The sequence below is a fragment of the Crocodylus porosus genome, unplaced genomic scaffold, assembly GCF_001723895.1.
Source record: "Crocodylus porosus isolate Cpor-Errol unplaced genomic scaffold, CroPor_comp1, whole genome shotgun sequence".
NCBI lineage: Eukaryota > Metazoa > Chordata > Crocodylia > Crocodylidae > Crocodylus > Crocodylus porosus.
This window is the reverse complement of record NW_017728939.1, coordinates 313,368-335,004: the sequence shown is the minus strand read 5'-3', so window position 1 is coordinate 335,004 and position 21,637 is coordinate 313,368. Positions and strand designations below refer to the sequence as shown.

The 21,637-nt window shown below is 46.8% G+C and overlaps 2 protein-coding genes across 2 annotated transcripts in view; both read left to right on the top strand.

The window, feature by feature from the left end:
* The window catches only part of PABPC4 (poly(A) binding protein cytoplasmic 4), an 18,336-nt gene extending 8,319 nt beyond the window's left edge, over positions 1–10,017 (top strand). Inside the window, exons 3-15 of the mRNA XM_019547571.1 lie at positions 1,311–1,426; positions 1,886–2,025; positions 2,308–2,402; positions 3,010–3,147; positions 3,808–3,903; positions 4,604–4,876; positions 5,139–5,226; positions 5,756–5,875; positions 6,699–6,826; positions 7,782–7,875; positions 8,316–8,446; positions 8,533–8,632; positions 9,647–10,017. Of these exons, the coding sequence (XP_019403116.1) occupies positions 1,311–1,426; positions 1,886–2,025; positions 2,308–2,402; positions 3,010–3,147; positions 3,808–3,903; positions 4,604–4,876; positions 5,139–5,226; positions 5,756–5,875; positions 6,699–6,826; positions 7,782–7,875; positions 8,316–8,446; positions 8,533–8,619 (1,506 nt within the window). The 3' untranslated portion in view covers positions 8,620–8,632; positions 9,647–10,017. The remainder of the gene's footprint in view (positions 1–1,310; positions 1,427–1,885; positions 2,026–2,307; positions 2,403–3,009; positions 3,148–3,807; positions 3,904–4,603; positions 4,877–5,138; positions 5,227–5,755; positions 5,876–6,698; positions 6,827–7,781; positions 7,876–8,315; positions 8,447–8,532; positions 8,633–9,646) is intronic.
* Positions 10,018–12,538: 2,521 nt separating this feature from the next.
* PPIE (peptidylprolyl isomerase E) lies at positions 12,539–21,241 on the top strand. The gene is made up of 10 exons (XM_019547570.1): positions 12,539–12,626; positions 13,014–13,112; positions 14,454–14,497; positions 15,388–15,414; positions 16,164–16,245; positions 17,278–17,375; positions 18,301–18,424; positions 18,517–18,702; positions 20,571–20,713; positions 20,803–21,241. The coding sequence occupies exons 1-10, from the start codon at positions 12,596–12,598 to the stop codon at positions 20,869–20,871; spliced, it is 903 nt and encodes a 300-aa protein (XP_019403115.1). The 5' UTR covers positions 12,539–12,595; the 3' UTR covers positions 20,872–21,241.
* The last annotated feature ends 396 nt before the right edge of the window (positions 21,242–21,637 follow it).

Below are 21,637 nucleotides of genomic sequence, written 5' to 3'. Positions count from 1 at the left end.
TCCAGTTCTGGGCGCCGCACTTCAGGAGGGATGTGGACATCATGGAGAGGGTCCAGAGGAGGCCACTCGCATGGTCAGGGGGCAGCAGGGCAGGCCCCACAAGGAGAGGCAACGGGACCTGAACCTGTTCAGCCTCCATAAGAGAAGGCTGAGAGGGGATCTGGTGGCTGTCTCTAAACCAGCCAAGGAAGACCAGCGGGCAATGGGAGAGTCCCTGTTCCCCTGAGCACTACTGGGAGTAAGAAGGTATAACGGCCATAAGTTTGACAGTAGATTCAGGCTAGATATCAGGAGGCGTGACTTCACAGTCAGGGCGGCTAGGATCTGGAACCAACTTCCAAGGGAAGTGGTGCTCGCTTCTACTCTGGGGGTCTTTAAAGGGAGGCTAGGTAGACACTTTGCCGGGGTTGTTTGACCCCAGCATCCTTTCCTGCCCATGGCTGGGGGTTGGACTTGATGATCTGCTCAGGTCCCTTTTGACCCTACCAACTATGAAACTATGAGTTAAACTGCGTAGAGTTGACCAGACCTGATCAAACACATGACACTGGGGAAGGAGAAAAGGGAGAGTCACTGCCAAGCTCAGGGCAGGGAACTTTCAAAAGCAGCATAGAAGAGGGTGCAGTTGAGTAAAGGAGGGGAGATCACCAACTTGATACCAGCTCTTGGTCATCAGTTGTGTAGACACCCCCATCTCTGAAATCCAGAGCAGGTTATGCTTTGGTAATTCCATCCTTTGGCAACAACTTGTTTTCCCTATGTTGCCACCTGATTTGTTTGAAGACAACCTAAGGAAAAGCTTGTTTTCTGCAGTTTAGGACATGAGCAAGAATACAACTTTCAGCTTTTGAAACAGTGGGTTACTGTTTCTGTCATAGTTGGCATATGCTTGAAGTACTGAACTCTGGCTTTTGTATGAGGTGCATCAGCTATGCTGAGTCAGGGCCATCCTTCCATTTAATCCATAAATGTGAGTGCTTTACATAGGAGAGGAAGTTTCATCTCTGGTTGGCTGATGGAAAATCCAAGGCACGAGGGTGAAGTGCCTTGCCAAAGGTCACAGACCAGCCAAGTGTCATAACGGCAACTAGGATCGTGGTGTCAGACGGTATTTAGTTTGCATTTGTTGTTTATATTTTAGCACTACCTGAGAACCTCAGTCATGGACCACTCTTTCATCTTTTTATTCATACCTTCTGTGGAAACGTGATAAAAAGAGGAAGTTTCTGGACATCTCTGCAGTTGGCATTCTATCGATGGCATTGCCTTTAATGAAGAGCTGATGATCTGGTTTGCTGTGTCACTTACAGGTGGTGTGTGATGAGAATGGCTCTAAGGGCTACGCATTTGTGCACTTTGAGACCCAGGATGCTGCAGATAGAGCCATCGAGAAGATGAACGGCATGCTGCTAAACGACCGCAAAGTGTGAGTGTCACAGCCAGAAGCAGCAACGAGCGCATGAACCGTGATGCATCTCGGTATTAACAGGGACACACAAGGCTACTGGTTCTTCTGGCCCAAGCCTTGGCCTGCTACCTCTCCACTACAGGGCTGGTGAGTTTCCCTGCCCAAGCCATGGCCTGCTACCTCTCCATTACAGGGATGGTGGATCTCCCTGACCAAGTCTGGATTTGCTGTTGCTCCACTGTTGGGCTGGGTTGGGGGGTAATCCTTGCCTACACGCTCTCCATTGTAGAGCTGGGTGGGCCCCCTTTTCCTGCTACCTCCCCATTACAGGACAGGTGACTTCTGGTTGGTCTTTGGCCTGTTACACCTTCCCCCAGCTCATACAGGCACTCTTGTTTGCTCTACTGCAAATAATGCGTTGCACTTCCAGCCTTGAAAACCAAAGTTCTCACTGCAGTTTTTCCTCTTTCCTTTCAGATTTGTTGGGCGATTCAAGTCCCGTAAAGAGCGGGAGGCTGAGTTGGGAGCCAAAGCAAAGGAATTCACCAATGTTTACATTAAAAACTTTGGGGATGACATGGATGATGAGAGACTGAAGGAGCTCTTCAGCAAATACGGTAAACAGAGAAATAGTCTTGATGTAGCTGTAAACCTTGTAGCCAGGGTAATGGAAACTTGTTGCCCTCTCTGTGCTACTTTTGAGTCTCTCTGAGGGCAGAGTAGGGCAATACTGAGATAGTGGCTGTCTGTCCTACGAAGCATGTCAGACACAAGGCAGAGGCTGTATCGTAAAGGTGGGTGAAAACAAGCCAGGGTTGTTGGAGAAGCTTCGTTTCAGTTTGTGAAGCCTGGAAATCTAGTGTAAGTAATGCCTTCTTCATTCTGTCCCTTGGCCACAGGGAAGACATTGAGTGTTAAGGTGATGACAGATCCCACAGGAAAGTCCAAAGGCTTTGGCTTTGTGAGCTTTGAAAAACATGAAGATGCCAACAAGGTACGAGCAATGTTTGTTCTACATTTTTGTCCGAGCATGAGAGATGGGAATGGGGGGGTGGGGGGGCAAAAAGGGGAGTGATAAATAGCAACGCTTAACTAACTTCTGATGTCCAGCTTGAAAAGCTTTTGCACTTCACCATGTTGTTTATTCATGCTGAAGTCTATACTCTTGCAAATTACTAGATCCATACAGCCTCCTGTAGGACAGACATCAGGAATTTTAGTTTGATTAGGAAATATTACATGAGTAGGCACCGAGGGAGAATGGAAGGTGTTTGGCACTGGAATGATGATTAGAAATGCTTTTTCCCCCAAGAATAGGCTTGAGCAAGACTTGGCGTTATGACCAAGTTGTCAAGTCATGTATCACTTCTTTTAGGCCAGAATTGTGGGCTGTGTCCATACAGTCCCTGCCAATAACTTTGATTTGTTTCTTCCTGGACCTTTTTGTAGAAATAGCATAAATAGAATATGGTCAACTTGGCCTTCTTAGTCCACAACCAAGGAAGTAGGATGGGGCTGTCAGTAATCAGACTTAGTAATAGAAACAGCTGCTGCTTTGCTTCAGCAATTGACAGGAATTTCCTGTTCGACTCCTTGTCCAGGCAGTGGAAGAGATGAATGGAAAGGACATCAATGGGAAAATGGTGTTTGTTGGCCGAGCACAGAAGAAAGTAGAACGCCAGGCAGAGCTGAAACGGAAGTTTGAGCAGCTGAAACAAGAGAGAATCAGTCGGTACCAGGTATGGCGAGACAACATGTGTCCTCCAGTACTGACAAGATGCCCCCACCTTCACTTGGTCTGCTGGTGGACTTCAGAAGGAACATGAGAAGAAATAATTAATTATCTGTCTTGCAATGCTGACCTCTGGAGTCAAGAGCAAGTAGCACCCCCTAGTATTATGGGCTGATGAAATTCCAAGGGTCAGAGCTATGACAATAAACTGAAATATTTAGAAGCCTGTGGGAATAGATCACAGTCCTATAGAAACCATCAAGCTAAGGTCTCATGCACATAATTTCCTCTTTAAGATGACAGACACTGTATGTGCATGACAAGAGGGTGTCAAAGGGCCATACTTTTGTTGTAGTTGTGGTAAGGCTTAGCATCTACCTTGCATCTAAATCTTTCCTGTTCCTTGCAATACAGTGCAGGATTGGGGACACATGGTGCTACAGCAAAGCAGAGTGAATCCAGGCAGGTTTCTTTTACTTACACTGGGACTTGTCTCTACAACTCTGCAACATTTATTGCCCACAGTTCTAAGATGAAGGGAAGAAAACTGTGGATTATGTAAGCAGAGTATGGATTTGGCACAGGTGGTTGTGCTCAACATTCCTGGAATACTTTTTTTTTGAGATGAAAAGGATGTTTTCTGTATTGATGTTCTTTTTTTTTGTAGGGAGTTAACCTATATATTAAAAACCTAGATGACACTATTGATGATGAAAAACTGAGGAAGGAGTTCTCACCGTTTGGATCAATAACAAGTGCCAAGGTACTGTGAAGATTCATAATCGTAGGTTTGAAAAAGGACTGTTATCTGTTTTGAATCTAGGGTGCCAGGGTAGTTTTCATATCTGTGGGTCTCGGGTCTGGATAATTTGGATGAGTCAGTAAGTGGATTTCAGTTGGGCTAAGTGCCGCCTTCCTTTGGGACAGTATTGAGCACCTTTGCTTCATCTCTTATGGCAAACTCACCTGTGGTTTAGGTGACTCCTCTATGGGCATGAGGGGCCTAGGAATGCTGCCACGAGTCCTACTTTTCCTTACTTGCACCTGAATCTTTCCCATTCCTTGCAGCTCAGTGCAAGTCTGGGGACATATGGTGCATACAGCAAAGCAGAGTAAATCCAGACAGGTGGTTTTTCTCTTTCACTGAGTGCTTGTCTCTACACCTCTGCGATAGCTCTTATCTGACTGAGGAACATGAAAGCTCTCTGAATAAAGAGAACGTTCATTTTTCTTGTCAGGGAATGGGAAGGAGGGTGGGGGGTGTATTGGAAACAATGGCAATTGCTACATGGCTGAATGACCAATATCTCTGCAGAACAACTATTACCTTTCTGATGCCTGGGGAGAAAGATCACTGTTCACACTTGTGTTCCCTGAATTTTGGATAGGCTGCTAGGCCAGTTGCGGCCGACACAGTCCAACCTGCATAACGCTGCTGTATTAACATTTATTCCTTGTTGCAGGTGATGCTAGAGGATGGACGAAGCAAAGGGTTTGGTTTTGTCTGCTTTTCCTCCCCCGAAGAAGCAACCAAAGCTGTGACTGAGATGAATGGGCGTATTGTGGGCTCCAAGCCCTTGTATGTTGCGCTGGCACAGAGGAAAGAGGAGCGCAAGGCCCATCTCACCAATCAGTACATGCAGCGCATTGCTGGGATGAGGGCCCTGCCAGCCAACACCATCATTAACCAGTTCCAGCCTGCTGCTGGGGGCTACTTCATGCCTGCTGTGCCCCAGGTGAGTCCAGCAAAGTTCAGTGTTACTAGCATCACCCAACTGGAACCTTTAACCTGTAGCTGCCCTGTTGAGTCTTTTTGCTGTGCTTTTTAACCAGGCTCTGACTCTGCAGTCTCCAAGCCAGGGGGATTCATTCCATGGCTCCCCTGTTCTGTGATCTCCTTGCTTGAATCCAGGCAAAGCTGCCAAATACCAGTAAAACAGCATTTTCAGTCTATTGCTCTGGTGGAGCTCCTTCAGGGTTTCTCTGATCTCTTCACAGGCTCAGAGCAGACCGACTTACTATGCACCCAATCAGATGACACAGATGAGACCTAACCCACGCTGGCAGCAAGGGGGAAGGCCACAAGGTGAGCAGGCTAGAAAAGAAGCTATGGTTTTATAGTGCCTTTTCCCGCTTGCTCTCCCATTCTTCTCTTCTGTGTACCTGCTCATCCTGTATCTTCTATGCCACTAGAGTTGAGGGATCATTTGCAGTTATTACCCCTTGAAGGACAGACTGGATGTCATTTTAGATGGGTGATTATTCCTGGTGATCCACTGTTTGCTAGTGACTGAAGTGAATCTTACTTATTGTTGATTGAAGCCTTGCCATGCCAGTCCTCAGTGGAACTGTTCATCTATTTCTCTTATTGCCCATACTCTCCACAGTCATCTCTGTATTGGACCCCAGCAAACAACACTAGTTCTAAAGCCAGCTCACTTGGGAGAGTCAGAACTCCCTTGTTTTTCCCAAAGCAGGCAAGGATTACACAAACAAACACATCTCCCTCCTGCAGCGTGCAAATTCCACTCACGGCTTGCAGCTGATGGTCTTGGGATGGCTAATCACTTTCTATTTTAGGAATTTCCTCTCATTGTCCTTATCTGTCTCATTAGGCTTCCAAGGAATGCCAAATGCCATGCGCCAGTCTGGGCCACGTCCAGCACTGCGCCATCTGGCCCCCGCTGGCAATACTCAGGCCTCTCGTGGCCTCCCGGCTGCTGCCCAGAGAGTTGGTAAGCAGTCCTTTTCTTAGTGATTCTCCAGCGTGAAGGGAGCAGGGGGGGAGCACAGAGTCTCTTGTTAATATTTCTGAAGACTGATGCCAGGAGGTGGCACGGAGCCCTTAGGCACCCACTAGGGAGACCTAAGTAGGATAGAGACAGCACCTAAATCTTTCCTGTCCTTGCGGTGCAGTGCAAGTCTGGGGACAGCAGGTGCTATAGCACAGCAGAGGAAATCCAGACGGGTTGCCTTGCGCTTCATTTGGGATCTGTCTCTACAACTCTGCAACACATTTGCTCTCTCTGAAAATGGGCTCTGTGTGATTCTGAATGGCTTTTCCAGAGTACAATATCCAGCTTGCTTTGTTGGAGGGAATGTAAGTAGAAAATGTCTTAAAAGCAGCATTTACAGCAACTGGCTTAGTTTTATAGCCTCTTCTTAATGTAGCCAGCTACTTCTGATACTTGGATAATTAACCACCTTCCCAACCATCTCCCACATGGCAAAGTGAACTTTATATTAGGAAGGCCTGATAAACCATGGATGTTACCATAATGAATTGCACTGGGGGATTTTAGTTCAGAGTATCTGAATTAAGAGGGTGTAGTTGTGCAGAATGAGACTTTTTCTCCAGCTGGATGCTGTCCTCCAGCTTGGTATTTCTGCCTCTGCATTATTGAAAGACTGGGTTATGTATCACTGTTCAGGTCTGAGAGGAGTCTGGTGCTTGCTTGTAGCGAAGTCCCATGCTGATAACTTTGAGCTAGCTGGGAAATGGGATCTAGACATGTGTGCTGATGTGTATAATCTTTTATCTTATTTTTTCTTTTGCAGGGGTTGCCACTGCAGCTCAGAACTTAGCTCCTCGTCCGCCTGTAGCTGCCCCTGCTCCCAGAGCAGTTCCTCCTTATAAATATGCCTCAAGTGTCCGCAGCCCACACCCAACTGTTCAGCCTTTGCAGGTAACACAAGGGTCTATACTTTAGCTAGCTGTGATGAAATTAGACTGCAGTAGCTGCAGGAGTACGTTTTTAACCTTGACTATAAAGTATCTGACAAAATGTCCAAACTACTCTGATAACTCAGACCCACCAGAAAGCAGGGTATAGGACGCTGGCTCTGCTCTTAACTCTCCCTGTTGCAGTTCAATCAGTGCAGCCTTTTAATTCTGATAGGCCCTTTATTTACCTTTTTCTTTCTATAGAAAAGCTTTTCTTGCATCCTTGCCTCAAAATGTGTTTGACCTTCTCTGCACAGCCTTCCACAAGATGTCCTTGAAGATAAAGTTGGGCTGTGCATTGAGATCACCAGGCTTATCTCTGTAGGGCAGAGCTGGCCCACATTTTTTTGGGTCCCCCTGCAAGATATAGTTTTGGGGCCCCCTGATCCATCAGCAGAGACTACCGTAGCAGGGTGCAGGGCCCGGGGCAAATCAGCCTGTGTGGGGCCTCCATTCTGGCCAGAACAGCTAAACAAACATCCAACCCGCTAGGCGGGTTACACCCACAAACACAGGAGGGGCCACGGCCTCTCCACTTCGCTCTGTGGGGGCCCTGGTGGCCTCAGGTTCTGTAGGATAGGATGGGCCTGCCCTGCTGGAGGGCATAAGCCACAAACTAGTACTGCTCTTACCTTAGTGTTACCTGGCTCCACTAAGCAGGCTGCCACCTTGCACAATACTAAAGCTTGTCTGTACCTGGGATGTTCTCGGGCAACATGCCTCTGAGTTTTTATATGATTGCTTTTTGCAGCTTGTGTTCTGTGCAGCTGGGAGCTATGATTTCCTTATGTAGGCCTTCCCAGTTGTACAGGCTCTGCTAGGGGCTGACGTGTCCTGGAAGAGGCATAATGTATTGTCTCACTGACCTTTAAACACAAAGCAGCCAGCCTAATGCTGCTTTTTCGGCTCTCTTTTAGGCACCCCAGCCTGCAGTACACGTGCAGGGACAGGAACCTTTAACGGCTTCCATGCTGGCTGCTGCTCCTCCCCAGGAGCAGAAACAGATGCTGGGTAAGTGATGCTTCGGAAGTCAGTCCTGCTGCCTTCTGCACAATGAGGAAGCTGAACACATTTCTCATTATCATATTTGACTTCAGAGCTTTTTAAAGCACAAAGTCTCCGGCAACTGGGATGCACAAGGCTCCTTTTTGTGAAAATAAGGGGTGTTTTACTACCCCCTACACACAGTAGTTTGGGTGTAGATACAGTGATGCTTAAAATGATGGTAGTTGGGCATTCTGACTTAGACATGAAAACATCTAGTGTTCCCTAAAACTAGTAGTTAAAAAAGGATCAGGGGTGAGACATAGAAATTAGATGCCACGGAAATGTAAAGCTAGTGTTTGCTCTAGTTTAAACCTTCGATAGGTGCTGATCTGCTTTCCTTGTTAGTTGTTGCAAAGGACCTGTGAGAGCACTCTGCAAAGACCATTTGAATTTTACTTTCCTAGGAGAACGCTTGTTCCCCCTGATTCAAGCTATGCACCCCAGCCTTGCAGGGAAGATCACAGGAATGCTGCTAGAGATTGACAATTCAGAGCTACTGCACATGCTGGAGTCTCCAGAATCCCTCCGGTCAAAGGTAAATTCTCCCACTTCTCAAGGTAGTTTGGATTGAGTGATTTTGTTAAAGATGATGGATCTTACCGGGCAATTTGTCTTCCCTAGGTGGAGGAGGCTGTTGCTGTGTTGCAGGCTCACCAAGCCAAGAAAGAAGCTGCCCAGAAGGTGGGCGTGGTTGCTGCTACCTCTTAAACCAGGAAGACTGGTGAGTGTGTTAGGCAGAAGTTCTTAACCTCAGATTCACTGGAACAGTTTGGGAGGATGTAAACTACCAAGAAGTGGGGTTAGGTCCCAGGTGTAATGGCAGCAGATGCCAGACTACATTTTGTAAATAGAAACTTCCACTTTTAATCTAGAAGAAATAAGCACATAAAAAAGAAGGTAGTTCCTTACAGCAAGCAAACGTTCGGAAGATTAAAATGGGCTGACATGGGATTCATAAAGCCCTTTAAATCATTCACCTGTGTTGGGGAATAGAATTAATCAAAATGAGACCAGAGCTACAAGACACTTGAGCAATTTTTGTCCAAACCCAGGTATGCTGCTAATGTCCATGTCTTGTCTTGACAGTTACCCTGAGGTAGACAAGAATAGCACCAAAGTGCACAGGGTTATTCAAGCTTGGCGTGACTTGCTGTGTGATTCGGTTTTTTTTTTTTCCAGTTTTGCTAGTTGCCAAGTGATTCTTATAGAATCTCTGATTTATTATATTTTTTCTTTTTCCCCCCATGCCCTTTTAGATGGGTATCTTTTAGACTAGGACTGGATGTTCATATTCTTTTCTTTAACTGTTTCTTTTATGAGTTCTTTAACATGGATGCGTATGGAGTTAGCAGGAATTTTAAGGCATTTTCTACAGGACTGCCGCCAGAGCGCTGGCAGTAAAGGATTATGGGAAATCTTTCATTCTGGAAGGCACCGGCTTAAAATGAAAACACACCATGCATATGTGTTGTAAAAGTGTGCGGTATGCAGCTTGGACATTACTTGTCACTTACTATGTAAAATAATTATTCCCTCATCACAAAGTTTTCATATTTCCACCTTCAGCATAATGTTATGGAGATAGAAACATACATGCTGAGAGGAATAAGAAGTTATCTGGGAGTTTTGAATGTGCTGGTCATGTTTAAATTACTGTTAGTCTGCACTAAACCAAGACGCCTGTATGGGGAGGGGAAAAAAGCAAACTAATTTTCTAACCTTTTTCCCTGCACAGGATGCAAAGAAGCCAAATAGCCCCTTCACAGACATCAGCTCAAGATGTTTGAAGATACTCTTAATTGTCCTGCAGATCTCCGCAACATGCATATCAAATAACCATATTGCATTTTGTAAATTAACCTTTAAAATCTTATTTAAAAAAAATCAATTCCATGAAGCTTTAGATTTCCAAGACCAGGATTAAGTTTGCAAGCTTTTCCTTTGTGGCCAGGACAGAGTTAACCTTTGTCTTTTCTAAGCAGGACATTGAGGATTTCTGATTGAAAGTTTTTTGTGGTTTTGGTTTTAACTGAACAATCCAGTTTGCAAAATCTGGAAAGTGTTTATCAATAAAGGAATAAAAACTTTCACAAAATGGGTCTCTTCCCCATGGTGTGCTTAACCATCCTGGATTTATTTTGCTTGTCAGAAGTAAATTGTTAGGTAATTACTGTCCGATTGAATTGTGGTTTTAAATGTTTAATCCTATTATTCTGTTTAAGCTAACAAGTAGCTAGGCCAAACTCCACTTCAAAATATGACTTCAAGCTGTGCCCTGTTTTGGATCTTCAAAGAAACTCTAAGGTGGTTGTAACTGACAGTTTATTTAAGTGGGCCCCTGCCCTCTGAGGTGGTCGTGGGCAACATCTTTCAGATGAAGCACAGAAAGAGGGTTTGCTCACTTTTCATTTAAAAATCCCACAGCAGTCTACGAGATGAAGTGATTTTGATAGTTTTTTATTCTGCATGACCACATACTGTGTAGGAGGAACTGAGGTACACTTTTAATTGGATACTTTTTAATACTTTATTAAGAAATCCAATTTAACTAACCAATTTAACAGTTAAAGAGGCACCCAGTACTCTGAAATATACATGAAGACAGGTATTTATCAACCATCAGCAGTGCTCCCTTGACTCAAATCAATGTGCAAAGAAGTCTTGTGTTCTTTTCTTCTCTTCCTTCCAATCTGACAGTTCCTTTTTGTTTCTATTGATGTTAAGCTTTTGTATTTCTTCATCTGTCTGTGGTATTTTCAACCCCTATATTTCCCTAGAACCTTGTCATTTCCTTTTAATAGTCACAAATGTAGTGTTGTGCTGGTAAGTGTATGCTGCACCTTAGAGATAGATGGCTGCCTTTCAGTGACAGTAGGACTAGTGTGTGCTTTGTGACGTTGTTGGGGTGAGCCTTCGGAATGGAGTGTGGTATAAACATGAGTACAGGAGAGCACAAGCACAGTCCAGATGAAGAAAGAAGGGAGGAATTGAGACTGTCTAATGACTTGAAGATTTTACTAACGGAAAACCACTGAAATGCTGAGCATGTACCAGTTAACACTGTAAAATAAGGGTGCCTGCTCAGGGGAGCAGCAGTTTAATTCATGTTTACAGACCATTTGAGACCATTAGATGAGTGGTGCTAGAAAAGTGCAAATGGTTCTTTTGATTTTTGGAGGTATAAATGCAACACTGATGTGCCGTTTTGCCTGTCTGCTGCACGGTTATGAGCAAACCATGGTGTTAAAATATGCATAAAACCCATTTAGAAATCTGGTACTTAACAGTCTGTGTCCAAGCCCAAGAATAGAACAAGCTTGCAGAACAGCAGCACAGCAAGGCGCAGTGTCTTGGGTCTCCTGTTGATAAGCTGAAAATCAAGAAAGGAAGGTTTCAGTTTCAATACTGTGTCCTAGATAAAGATTTGAGCAATCTGTGGTAGATATCCTGAGAAATCTAGCTTGTACCTTGGGCCTGCTGCTTTGAGATGACCACTTCTAATGCATCTTTTTTCTTTCCAACTGTACTTCATAAATTTACACTAGCCGCTTTGCTTAATTTGGGATTAATCCAAATCATGCCTCAGCAAACTGCTGTGCAGCTGCCTTACGCAGAAGATCATCAGAGAAACTACTGTCAGGCTCCTGGTTAGAGGCAGTTAGCTGTATTGGTCTGAAGTAAGGCAGAAAGCAGGGTAGATGTATGCCCCTTCCAGACCAGCTAAATAAGATGCAATATGGAGCACAAACTTTCTTGGGCTGAAGTTCACTTTATTAGATGCTGTCTTAAGCTCCTGGTTAGCCATACCAAGTAGCTTATGGTGCAGGTCTCTCAAAACATTGACTCAATTAAAAAAATATGAATAATTTTGGAGTCAGAGATTTTTTTAACCTACAGGTGAGAGAACTGTGGTAATGGAGGGGAATTGCATTATCCTTTCAGCAATGGGTAATTAGGTACAATAACCATGTTAGAAGGCAGGGTAGATTAGATTTATACTTTATAGACTGAAGGAAGGGGAGAGTGTAGCGCACACAGCTGAAGCTCACAAGTTTGTACTATGGTGTGTGTTGTGTATCCTTACCTACTAGATGCGCATTATACTATATAGTTAGAAGTATAGCCTCACCCAATGTGTGCACACATAGTATACATAATGATATAATCTATACACATGGATGTAGCTGAAGCTCACAAACCTGCTGTGTGTATATGTATATGCATACACACTTGCATTATGTGCACACACCACACACTCACTACACGTGCATTATAGTGTGTGTGTACACACTGTATATGTACATTGGCACGAGCTTTTGTGAGCTTCATTGTGTGCGTAGTGAGGGTGGTGTGTGGGTGTGCAGTGGCTGTGGACAGCGTGCGTGTGTAGTGTAGTTGTGCAGCGGGTGGATAGGGTGCGTGTGTGTGCGTGTATATAGACGAGCCGAAGCTGCCAAAGGCCCGTGCTATACAACGTACGTGCACGCAGAGGGCGCAAGTGCGCGCGTCACCCCCCTCCCCTGTCCTACACGTGGGTGTATACAGACGCACCACGCGTGTGGGAAGGAGGTAGCGCGAACCTGCCGTGTGACGAAAGCGCGCACGCGCATGCGCCCCTCGCCGAGGCCCGGCGCTGCCCAATGCCCGGGGAGGAGGGGGCGCGCGGGGGCTGCCGGGAGCGAAGATGGCGGCCACCAAGCGGGTGCTGTATGTGGGTGAGGAGCCGGATCCCGTGGGGGGCATGGGGCCCGGTGGGATCAGTTGTGAACAATGGCGAATACAAGTGAACATTGGTGCAAGGCCAGAAGGCAGCAGGACTCGTGCCTGCGACGGGCCCTCAGGCGTTTAGAAATCCGTGTTGTGAGGGGGCTCCTCACCCCCCCATACACTTTTGGGCCCTGGGGAATCTTTCCTCTGCGGGAATGCCCCTGGCCCCAGCGATTCATATTTAAGCCTAAAACCGCGTCTTTTGGCACCGTGAGTCGTGAGTGAAAGCAACGGGTAGGGGATGCTAGTGGGGCAGCCTCCCTTGTCCTTCAGTGCTGGGAAACGTTTTGTGATTAAATGCATTGCGCCACTAAAGAGCTCGCTCTGGTTTGCAGGCGGCCTTGCTGAAGAGGTGGACGAGAAGGTTCTCCACGCGGCTTTCATTCCGTTTGGAGATATCACCGACATCCAGATACCTCTGGACTATGAAACTGGTGAGTGGGCTGCGGCTTTTGGCCTGTCTTGTTTCGTGCAGGGCACTGGGTCTCAGTCAGGAATAATATTACAGCGTCCTAGAGGAGCGTTAAATGGCTGTTGCGAGGCGCTCACTGTGGGGTTCACAGCGTCCCAGGAAACCATGGAAGCTCAAGCCTGGGAAGTGAGTTTGATTACTTCTAAGAGGACAAATGAAGCCCTGTATGATGGTAATATTGGCGCTAACACCTTTGGAACATCACAAGCCAGCATCTTTCTGCTGCATTGGCATTATTGTCACTTAAAACGGTCTGAGTTTGCGGGATACACGTGCAGGCTTGGGAATGGGAGGGAAACCTCACGGGCTTGAGGTTTCCAGCGAACTCCACCTGTTTCAGAGGTTTCAAAGCAATACAAGCAATCCCTGCTTAACACTGTTTCGCTATAATGCTCGTTTAAAATTGATACCGGATTTCACGTGGCGCTCAGCAATTTTCCGTGTGATGCAGTCGCCATCTTGGGTCATCCAAAACTTTCGGTTTCACTTAACGCTTGTTTTGCTTAATGCCCGGTTTTTCAGGAATCAAGAGCGCTAAGTGGGGGTTGCCTGTATCTGAATCATGGAAATCCACCCTGAGCTTAACACCCTCACACCCCTGTGTCTGTTCCCGGCTTTTTAGTAAAGATTTGCTAGCAGATGTTACTGCTAAAACTCCTTTGCTGGCCAAACCTGTAAGACTTTTTGAAATGTTTGCATGATCAATTTCAACTAAATTACAGCTTCCCAAGTAGATTAACCAAGTGCATTTTTCATGCTGTTTTAAAACATGGTGTGCATTCATTTATTTTCTAATTAGCAACCCACAAGGCTTAACAATGCCACGTGTCATTCGTGAGCCAGGTCCTAGACCCTGTGCTGAATTTCATCTGCACAGAATTGATTTCAGTAAGGCTCTGTATAGATGCAGATAGCTCTGTGCTAGGACTTTATTTCAGGATTGCGTTTCAAATTTCCTGTTCGTGGTATTTCCCCCCGTGGGACAAATAACTGTTAAAATTCATTACTAGAGAATTAATTAGCTAGATGTCTTAGTATCATTGACTTCATAATAAAGAGTAGTTTAATGTTCCTGCAGGACAGAAATGATAGAGTCCTTTGATGTTAGTGGAGCTTTGTACCAGCAGGTAAAAAAGAAAGTCTTTGAAACAGAATCTAAACTCTCAGATGGAGGCAGCAGCATAGACATGAATTCCCCTTGTTAGCCCAACTAATGCACCAGACCTCTCCTGCTTTGACTTTCATGGGGGCAAGAGCTTTCCTGGTAATTCTGTGAAGGTAACTGCTCATTGTCTCCCCACAGAGAAGCACCGAGGATTTGCTTTCATTGAGTTTGAGCTGGCTGAGGTGAGAAAAGGGCACATTTTAACACAGTTTGAAATCTCTTCTTCTTCCTCCCTTTTTTTTTTTTTTTACCTGATCCTGTGCCAGTTAAATCCAGTGGGAGTTTTATGGTTGAAGTGGAAATAGGATTCTACACTTTGACTGACTCTTTAGTGTTATTGGCTCTAGATAATACTCTGTGGAATTTCTGTTCTGCTTCTCTGGTCCCACTGTTATTAAGTCTTCCACAGATTAGGGGATTATCTCTTGGGTGTTGTGTTGGGGCTGACTAGTTTTGCTAAGAGGCTAGACCATGGATTTGAATAGGGCTGATCCTGCTTCAGGCAGAGGACTGGACTAGACAACCTCAGGAGGTCCCTTCCAGCCCAACTTCTCTTTGATTCTCTCTCTATTTTTTTCTGCAGTTTTTCAGCCTTCAGACTGGAGTACAGCTTCTTCAGAAGCTTCTCCATGGTTCATATTGTTGGCTTTTCTCCAGAGCTAGTTCAGTCCCTTGTGCTAACAGTGATGTTTTAGGTTAATGGGCCCTATGAACTGCCCTTTGCTCCTGGTCCAATACTCCCTTCCCAAGATCTGCCTCCAACCCCAAATTAGCATGATAAATGACCAGAATGTTATGCAGATAGGGGGAAAAAAACCTGGATTGAGGAAGCTGCACGGCTGCCTGATGTGTCTAAAAACAACTAAGAAGGTCCTAGCCAAATGCATTTGGAAGCTACAGGGCTAGTGCTGGGGAGAAAAGAAACCTGTGGGTAAAAAATTGATCCAAAGGTGTACAGTGGAGTGAAATGAAACCCAAACTTCAGGCCAGGTGCTTAAGTACCTTTTCTGCAGGGTTAGAGGGACGTGAGGGCTGAATTAGCAGTAAAATATTTTCTTTTTTTTTGCCTTAGGATGCAGCGGCAGCTATTGACAACATGGTAAGGGCTCTCTTCCCATCAGATCCTGACTGTTCGGAAAGGCTCATCCATTCCGATAGCCATGCAGCCTGTGCTTCTGCGGTCCTCCAAGTCTGGTAGGACGAGGTAGACTGTCTCAGTGCTGCCTGGCTATTCCTGTCGGTTCCTTACCTAACAAACCCCAATCCCTGTGGCAGCAGCCCATCCGTTCTAGCCCAAGCAAGGGAAACGTGGCTTTGATACCTTCTGCCCCTTTCTCAGGTGGGAGGGATGGTATTCTGATAACTCCCTCAGTTCTGAATTCTCCCAGGCAAGTCCAGAATGAATTCCAGCAAGTTATATTGCTGATAGCCAATGCTTGGATGAAAAAGGGAATTGCCAGCAAAAGGAGGGGTTGTCACTGTACTGGAGAAGTGCTATAGAACACGCTCAAGAAAGACGTCTTCTATGCAGGGCTCAGAGTACAGATAGGCCTCTGGCTTACTGAAGGCACTGCCTGTCGCATCACCATATTGCCTTCTCATCTCCTTGAGTTTGTCCATCTGCTATCTCTTCTAGCACTTCAGTCATAAGCTGTTTGGGGCAGGGGCCATCTCTCTGTGGTGTTTGTGTAACCCTGCTCCCTGAGGTCCTGGCTGATGCTAAGAGTGCCTGAGGTATTGGTGACAATGGGAAGGGGATTGGGGCAATGCATAGTTCAGTCTTCCCCTGAGGTCTGCAGGGCTCTGAGGGAAGTGGGATTTCTCACCATTGATTGCTTCACTCTGTAGAACGAATCAGAGCTGTTTGGCAGGACGATTCGTGTCAACTTGGCCAAACCAATGCGGATTAAGGAGGGCTCTTCCAGACCTGGTGAGTTGGTGGATGAGAGAGGGGAGTGTCTCTGGATTCAGTCAGCAGATCCTCCTGGCTTCCCTGATGGCTGTTGGGCTGCTTTTCCCATCGCTTTGCTTAGGCCTCTGCCCTCTGTCACCTGTCTCTGCCTCTTGTTTCTTGGCCTGGGGATTTGATGGGGAGCTCAGGGGCAGAACTGGCTGCTAGTTTCTCAAAGAAGGAAGCACTTGTGGTTATGCCTTCCCTGCTGGCTGCCATCACTGGCATGCAACACAAGGGCCAAGGCTGTGTGGGTCTGAGGTATCTGCCTGAAGGGAAATACAACAGAGGATGCAAAATACTCTGCCCACCAGGGATTGGGAGGTGGCAGTTGGATGGATTCTAGAGGTGCCATGATAACTGAGCAAACACATGGGGCGGGTGCAGGGCTAATTTGTGGCATGCCTGTCAAAAAGGTTGGCCTCTGCTATTCTAACCAAACAGACCAGAAGGCTAAAGGAAACGGGGATCCTCTACACAGGCTTACACACAAACCATGAACACAGAGGGCTTGTTGGATACTATCCTTTTCCCACAGCTGACTGAGGTCAAATAGTTTTCTTTCAGTGAAACAGGCCTCTAAGCACCCATGTCGCATTTGAAAATGGCACTTGGGCTCTTAAGCTCCTGAAGTATTTGGAAAATGTCCCCTGGGCTTGAAGCCGTTTGAGGAAGAAATAGGCAACCATGTCTTGCCAGATAACGTAGACAGGCAACTGCTGTAGGAGGCTTGACTTGATTGAAAGTCTTGACAGCCCTTCTTGTTGGTGATGATCCCATCCTGCTTCTCTGTCACAGGCGAATAGTTCTCTGTCTCACATACTCCTTGCCTTTAGAGCTAATCTATTGGGGGGTCAGACCTGCCCGTTCTCGAGATAACTCACTGTGGGCTAGGCAGCTTTAAGGTTAGACCTGGTTGCTAGCATAACAGGTGAACATGAGGCCTAGTGGCTTGGTTTTGTCCCAGGTTCTCACCCCCACAGTTCTGAGCCCTTCTTTTCTCCATTACAGTCTGGTCGGATGATGACTGGTTGAAGAAATTTTCGGGGAAGACCCTTGAGGAGAGTACAGAAGCAGGAGCAGAAGCCCCCAAAGCAGACACACAAGAGGTAAAGACAGACAGACATTGGCCTTCCTGAAGTGGAGCAGGAAGGATAAGCTGGTGGAGTAGGGCTTGTTTCTCTTGCATCGGGATGAAATGATGAAAATACTCAAGGTGTAGGTGGGCCTTTGCTTCTCAGGTTGACAGTATGTTAGATTTTTGGGCTGTGCTTACACTGTTAGTGAGGGTTGGTCTAAAGCCAGTGCCTGACAACCAGCTTCACCTTGAACCCTTACACTCCATCCTTGGTAGCTTTAGCTTGACCTTGGAAGCTCTGCTGAGTTTCCAGCAATGAAGCAGGTCATGTCCCTGTTTACCACGTAGCCCACCTCTTTCTTTATTGTGTTTGAAATTTACCTGGGCCAGGCAAAGGAGGTCAGCCAACAGCAATCCCACAGTTCCCTGTTTCTGACTCCTAGCCCTCCTGCACCTTATTCCTTCTCTCTGCTACCCATAAGTAGTCAGGCCTATAAGGAAAGACTTGTAATCCCAGACCCATTCTGGGAAGGGCTGCACTGCTCCTAGGTGTGTTATGCTTAAGAAATAAGAAGCACAGAGCAGATGGCTTTGCTGTGGGCCTCGTGTCTTGAGCTGGTTGAAGGCTTAACCCCCAAGGCCAAGCCAGGATATCAGTGCAGACATACCCATGGAACTAGTTAGTGCTTATTTTAGCAGACCCCGAGACTCCAGAAACGCCTTTGAAAAATGTGGTTTTATTGCCTCTGTACCATCTAGATTAAATGGCCTTTTGGTGTGTTCAGAAGAAAAGTTCACCTGCCCTTCACTGTGGGTGAGGGAATTGTTATAGCCTGTCTTATTAATCAAATCCCATTATGAGACATCCCATCGATGGCTGAGGATGCTGGGTTTGGGTGTCTCTGTAGGGAGGGTATGTGAGAATATCACTTTGATTTTTTTTTTTTTCCCCCAAGGGTGAACCAGCAGCCAAGAAGTCCAGGACCAACCCTCAGGTTTACATGGACATCAAGATTGGAAACAAGCCTGCAGGGAGAATCCAGATTCTCCTGCGCTCAGACATCGTTCCCATGACTGCAGGTGAGAAAAAGTCCCATTTTCTCTTGCTTTGCCTCTTGCTCCATTGCTCTTGTTTTGAATTTGGATTTTGTTCCCTCTCCTCTCTGCTGCAGAGAATTTCCGCTGCTTATGTACCCACGAGAAAGGCTTCGGCTTCAAAGGGAGCAGCTTCCACCGCATCATCCCACAGTTCATGTGTCAGGGTGGAGATTTCACTAACCACAATGGCACTGGGGGCAAGTCGATCTATGGGAAGAAATTTGATGATGAAAACTTTATCCTGAAGCACACAGGACCAGGTAGGGCAGGGTCCCAGGGGTATGATTGTGTGGTATCCTGCCAGTGACAACTCCAGCCAAGGTGGTATGGGCTGGATTGCTAGGCTTTAGGGATCTAGGCAAGAGATTTCTAAGAGTCTGCTAAGTGCAAGCTTGTGTGAAGAGGAAACTCAACACAAAACCTCTATTTGGCAGCCTTGTTGTGAGCATCACATGGAGACAAAGAAGGCAGGAAAAGTTTTGGCTTTAGTGCCCCATGGAGCGTGACTGAATTTATTGCTACTAAACTGTGTAAGATAATCAGCCCTGGAGAGCAATGCTCTTGCCTTATCTACAGATCACACATTTCCCCCATGTCGTACCACCAGCAGGCTACAGGCTTGAGCTGGAGAAACCGTCTGGTGAGAAGTGGATTTAGTTTCTATCTAGCCCTATTGTTCTTGACTGAGGGGATCAGCAAAAGTGGGAAGCTGAGTGTTTGATGCTTTATGCAGTGACTTAGGTATAATATAAGTCAGGTCACTGATGTATTTTACCCAGGCCACTGAACAGCTGTGTAGGACTTGATGGCAACATATGGTCACTGCTGAGTGTTGAGGAGGGGCAGTGTGTCATGGCCTTTTGAGATGGGCAGGGAAGCGGAGGACTGTCCTCCGTTATGATCTGAATCCTGCTAGCAAGCAGTTTCTCTCCTTTAGTTCTTGTGGCTCCACTGTGAAGAGGGAGCTGTTAATGGAGGGTTGGTGTGAAGCAGCTGGTGTTCAGCTGTCATGATGTCTTTGACAGTGTGTGGGAGTAGATATGTAGTGAGTGGGGTACTGATTGCTTGCTCTTTCTGTAGGTTTTTTGGCACCAGGGACAGCTTTTTTTTTACCATTTGTATTACCAAGAGCTCTTCTGCAGGAGTTGACAAACCTGTAATGCCACCCAGCTCTTGTATTGCACTTCCCATCAACAGAACTGGAAGTGTTTTGCACGGGGCCTCAGCACCATCATCCCCATTGTACAGACTAGGAAACTGAGGCCTATGGAGGGAAAGTGCCTTTCCCATGGTCACCCTTTAGGGTGGTGACATAGGTTCTGGGTCTAGGACCAGTAGCCTTTCTCTGAGGCAGTACTGTCAGTCAAGAAAGGACAGTCTCCAGGGAGAGTGTGAGCTAAGTCTTGAGAGATGACAGATGGGCAGGAGATGGCAAGGAAACAGGCATATATGATGACTGTGACAGGCAGCATGGCCACAGCCCAGTGGTTGTCACATCCTGTTGGCACTATGGCAAGGGAGAGCTTGGAAGAGGCTCATGAGGGAGCTCTGCAGCTGTCTCTAGAGAGCTCTTCCTATGGATAAGAGGTTGCACTGAAGAAAGCATGAGGGCGCTTGTCGGACACAGACGCATGGGTGTTGAAGGCTGGTACTCCACAGGCTGACTGAGGGCAGGTTGCTGGTGTGGGGATGAGTCACAAAGAGCCTCAGAACGAAGACAAGCAGCACATGCTGGATGCAGTAGAGCAGGCGGAGCTGGTCAAGGGTACAGAGAGAGATGCAGTCAAAGCCATGGGCTAGGAGGATGGTCTCTGCGACAGCCTTCTGGATGGGTGTGAGCAGGACCAGAGGCTGGCGAAGAAACTGTTGCAGTGATCAAGACCTGCTGTGGTGAGAGTCTGGAGGCAAGTAAAAGGCAGGGCTTAGACGTGGCCTGGATATGATGATCCACAAGACAGTTGAAGAGGATACTAGGTTATGGGCCTCAGAGGCAAGATGGCAGGGGTGTCCACAGTGAGTGAACCTGAGGGCAGGTGACTTGCTGAGTCCAGCACCATGGATCCTGGCCATGACTAGGCTCCTTGCCAGGCCTCAGCAGAAATGATACATTGTTCTGTATTGTCCCCAGGGTTGCTCTCAATGGCTAACTCCGGTCCCAACACCAATGGCTCCCAGTTCTTCATCACTTGTGAGAAGACAGACTGGCTGGATGGGAAGCACGTGGTGTTCGGAGAGGTGACGGAGGGGGTGGACGTGGTGCGGCAGATTGAGGTAGGAAGTGGCAAGGCCTCCCTAGGGCGCTCTTCAGGGCTGGTAGAAAGCTCGGTCCTCACCTCTGCTTCTCTTCCCTTTTGTTCAAGGCACAAGGCAACAAAGATGGGAAACCCAAGGAGAAAGTGATCATCTCTGACTGTGGGGAGTACGTGTGAGCCCCTGCCATGCTGTGGGGAGCTTGGCTAGAGTGTGACCCAGGGGTGATAAAGCCTGGAGACTGTTCTAGGTGAGGAAGGAGGACTTCAGGAGATGGCCAAGGAGAAAAAGCTCTGTGCTTTCAAGGCCCAGCTGCTGTCCTATTGCTTCAGAAGCTGTTGTGTGAACTTTGGATGATCATTCTGGTCAGGACACCATACAGAGAGCACGACCGTGGGTACTTTGCTACAGGGACTGGGGAACACTGCCTCTAAAGATGTTGGCAAGCTGAGCTTCTGCTCCAGCATCTGGAGTATCCGTGCTCCCACAGAGATCTTTTGTATAGCATTTCACTGTGGTTAAATCATTTTTAAATCTTTGCTTTTCTTTAAAGCTTGGCTGTTCTCATTCAACCTGCCTCTGTGGTGAGACCTAGAGGTCAACCAAGTCAGAGACCTGTTGCCAGACCATGGTGCCTGCCCCCAGTAGCTTATAGTCTGCTGAGGCTGCTGCTGGGGGAGAGGTGTGAAGCATCAGGAGTTGGCCCTCAGGGCTTAAGTGCCTTTGACTGCTCAGCCAGTTGCTCGTGGCCTGTTTATACTTGTAGCCAGTAGCTTCCCGGTATGTGCAGAACCTCATGTTGGCCTGTACATGGTCGTGGCAGAATTTAACAAGTGAATCTTGAGTCATGAGTTTTAATGCATCAACTTCTGGCCAAAGGCCCCAAGCTCCTTAAAAGAGAACACGATTGTTTCTTATCTGCGTTGCGTTAAGCTCTGTTGGAGT

What these genes read in the sequence shown, in the direction of transcription:
- PPIE (XM_019547570.1), top strand. Translation starts at nt 12,596, where the DNA reads ATGGCGGCCACCAAGCGGGTGCTGTATGTGG. An exon ending in CGGCAGCTATTGACAACATG is followed by an intron (nt 15,415 to 16,163) that starts GTAAGGGCTCTC and finishes TTCACTCTGTAG; the next exon opens with AACGAATCAGAGCTGTTTGG. An exon ending in ACGTGGTGCGGCAGATTGAG is followed by an intron (nt 20,714 to 20,802) that starts GTAGGAAGTGGC and finishes CTTTTGTTCAAG; the next exon opens with GCACAAGGCAACAAAGATGG.